The 2500-nt window shown below is 40.6% G+C and overlaps 1 protein-coding gene across 3 annotated transcripts in view; it reads left to right on the top strand.

Annotated features, from left to right (window-relative positions):
• The window catches only part of LOC143276676 (uncharacterized), a 138335-nt gene that overhangs the window by 67586 nt on the left and 68249 nt on the right, over window positions 1–2500 (top strand). For all 3 annotated transcript variants that reach the window (XM_076581306.1, XM_076581307.1, XM_076581308.1), the window contains exon 8: window positions 1363–1407. In XM_076581306.1, coding sequence (XP_076437421.1) covers window positions 1363–1407 — 45 coding nt within the window. The remainder of the gene's footprint in view (window positions 1–1362; window positions 1408–2500) is intronic.

Here is a 2500-nt window from a genome sequence, read left to right as displayed (position 1 = left end):
TTCTTCTTCTTCCCTCAGTTTCTCAGTCGCATTTTCAACATCCATTTCGTGTTTATCTATTAAATTCATTGCCAATAGAAAAACAAAACAAAACAAAACCAGCATCGGGAAATATACATAATTCCGCTACACCAGATAGACATTTTGCTTTTGACAATTTTACAGCAGATTAAATCCTCATAAAGAATATAGTCAAATAGTATAAAAACTGCACCTCACAACTCAACTCCAGCACTATAGATAGAAAGAAGAAAACAATAAAACCAATGACAGCAAGAAATCACCAACTCAAAAAACAATGACCACAAACACGATTACTCTTTTGATAATGCAATATCAAATCTACATGAGCTTACAGTTAGGCCAACAGCAAAGCGAGATCTGATCGATCAGTGGTTTATCTACTGTAACGGGAATTCATTTACATTTGTGAAGGACTACGACACTAAAAAAAAAAAAGAAAAAAAAAGAGAGACAAGGCCTTCAAGGCTCGCTTGTGATATGTATTGAGTATAATTTCAAAATGTAATGTTTAAGATAAAAAAGGTCAGTTTAAAAGCGAATTAAGTCCCCTAGCATTAATTACAGAGTAATTTCCCCCCCCCCCTTTTTTTTTTTTTACTATCTGCACCAAAACGTTTGCAAAATAGATAAAACTTCCATGCTTAGCAAAAGAAGCTCCTGTTTGAACAAAAAATGATAATAATGACTGCTCTTGTTGTTGGGTCAGAATATCAGATCAAAGTGCCAAGTTTAGAGAATACAAAAAATATAAATATAGCAGTAAATGCAGTTTGCATATAATTAGGCTTCGTTTTTTTAAATTTTTTTGTGCCCATCCCAGAGGTGCAATATTGTTTTAAACAAGATGATTGGAAAGAACTGAATTTTTCCTATTTTTATGTCTAATTTGGTGGCAACTGACAAAGTATTTGCAGAGAAAATGGCAATGTTAAAGTTTACCACGGACACACACACACACACACACACACACACACACACACACAACCGAACACCGGGTTAAAACATAGACTCACTTTGTTTCCACAAGTGGGTCAAAAACTAGGAGGCAAGACTGCACTGGCTCTTAGTACTGCAGCTTTGGAGGGGCTGTCGAGTTGGCCTTTGGGAACCATCCCCATCCCCACGCCGACTGTCCTAAAACCCTCTTGGCCGAGAGAGTAGGAGGGGTGTAACTTGGGGCAAGACACTCTCCTATATAATCTAGCCCAGATAGTCGGGATAGCAGTTGCCTCCTCTGCTGTTCTGATGGTCATTGTCCGACACGACTGACTTTCATACTTAATTAATTAATAATACATCGGTAATGATAACTATGTTGTATTTTTTTTTTCTTTTCAGGGACCTATGGGACCAAGAGGCACTCCCGGTCCACCTGGAGCCGTCGTGAGTATGACGTCATTAAGTTTGTTTTACATCATCATATTTTACGTCATTGAATTGAAACCATATTTTCGTATGTGTGCACGCGCGTTGCTGGGGGAAAAAAAGTTATGGTATTTGGTTAAATTTTGTTTTGTTTTGTTTTGTTTTCAAATTTTGATTTGGGTGGGAAATGTGTGGTATGTGACTGTTGTGTTTTTAATTACTTTTACATGGACATTGAGTTTAGACTTGCCCCCCCCACACACACCACACACCCACCCCTGACACGTCCCCCTCCCCGATACCCCACCCCACCCCCTCCACCCCTCTCTCATTAAAATGTTCATTCTCCCTCTGTCTCTGTCTCTGTTTCTGTCTCTCGGTCTCTGTCTGTCTGTCTGTCTCTGTCTGTCCCTCTCTCTCTCTTAATAAAAACTCTCTCTCTCTCTCTCTCTCTCTCTCTCTCTCTCTCTCTCTCTCGCAATTTGTCCTGTTTTCTCTCTCGCCCCCTCTCTATCTCTTTCCCAGTGAATGAGGATGTCCACTAAACAGGTGTCTATTGCCTGTCAGTGTGTCTTTCTCAGTGAATGAGGATGTCCACTAAACAGGTGTCTACTGCCTGTCAATGTGTCTTTCTCAGTGAATGAGGATGTCCACTAAACAGGTGTCTATTGCCTGTCAGTGTGTCTTTCTCAGTGAATGAGAATGCCCACTGAACAGGGGTCTATTGCCTGTCAGTGTGTCTTTCTCAGTGAATGAGGATGTCCACTAAACAGGTGTCTATTGCCTGTCAATGTGTCTTTCTCAGTGAATGAGGATGTCCGCTAAACAGGTGTCTATTGCCTGTTGGTGTGTCTTTCTCAGTGAATGAGGATGTCCACTAAACAGGTGTCTATTGCCTGTCAGTGTTTCTTTCTCAGTGAATGAGGATGTCCACTAAACAGGTGTCTATTGCCTGTCAGTGTGTCTTTCTCAGTGAATGAGGATGTCCACTAAACACGTGTCTATTGCCTGTCTATGTGTCTTTCTCAGTGAATGAGGATGTCCACTAAACAGGTGTCTATTGCCTATGTGTCTTTCCAGGGAATGATGATGTCCACTAAACAGGTGTCTA

The sequence above is a fragment of the Babylonia areolata genome, chromosome 32 (assembly GCF_041734735.1).
Source record: "Babylonia areolata isolate BAREFJ2019XMU chromosome 32, ASM4173473v1, whole genome shotgun sequence".
Classification (NCBI taxonomy): Eukaryota; Metazoa; Mollusca; class Gastropoda; order Neogastropoda; family Buccinidae; genus Babylonia; species Babylonia areolata.
The sequence above is the reverse complement of the archived record's forward strand: the minus strand, read 5'-3'. Positions and strand labels throughout refer to the sequence as shown.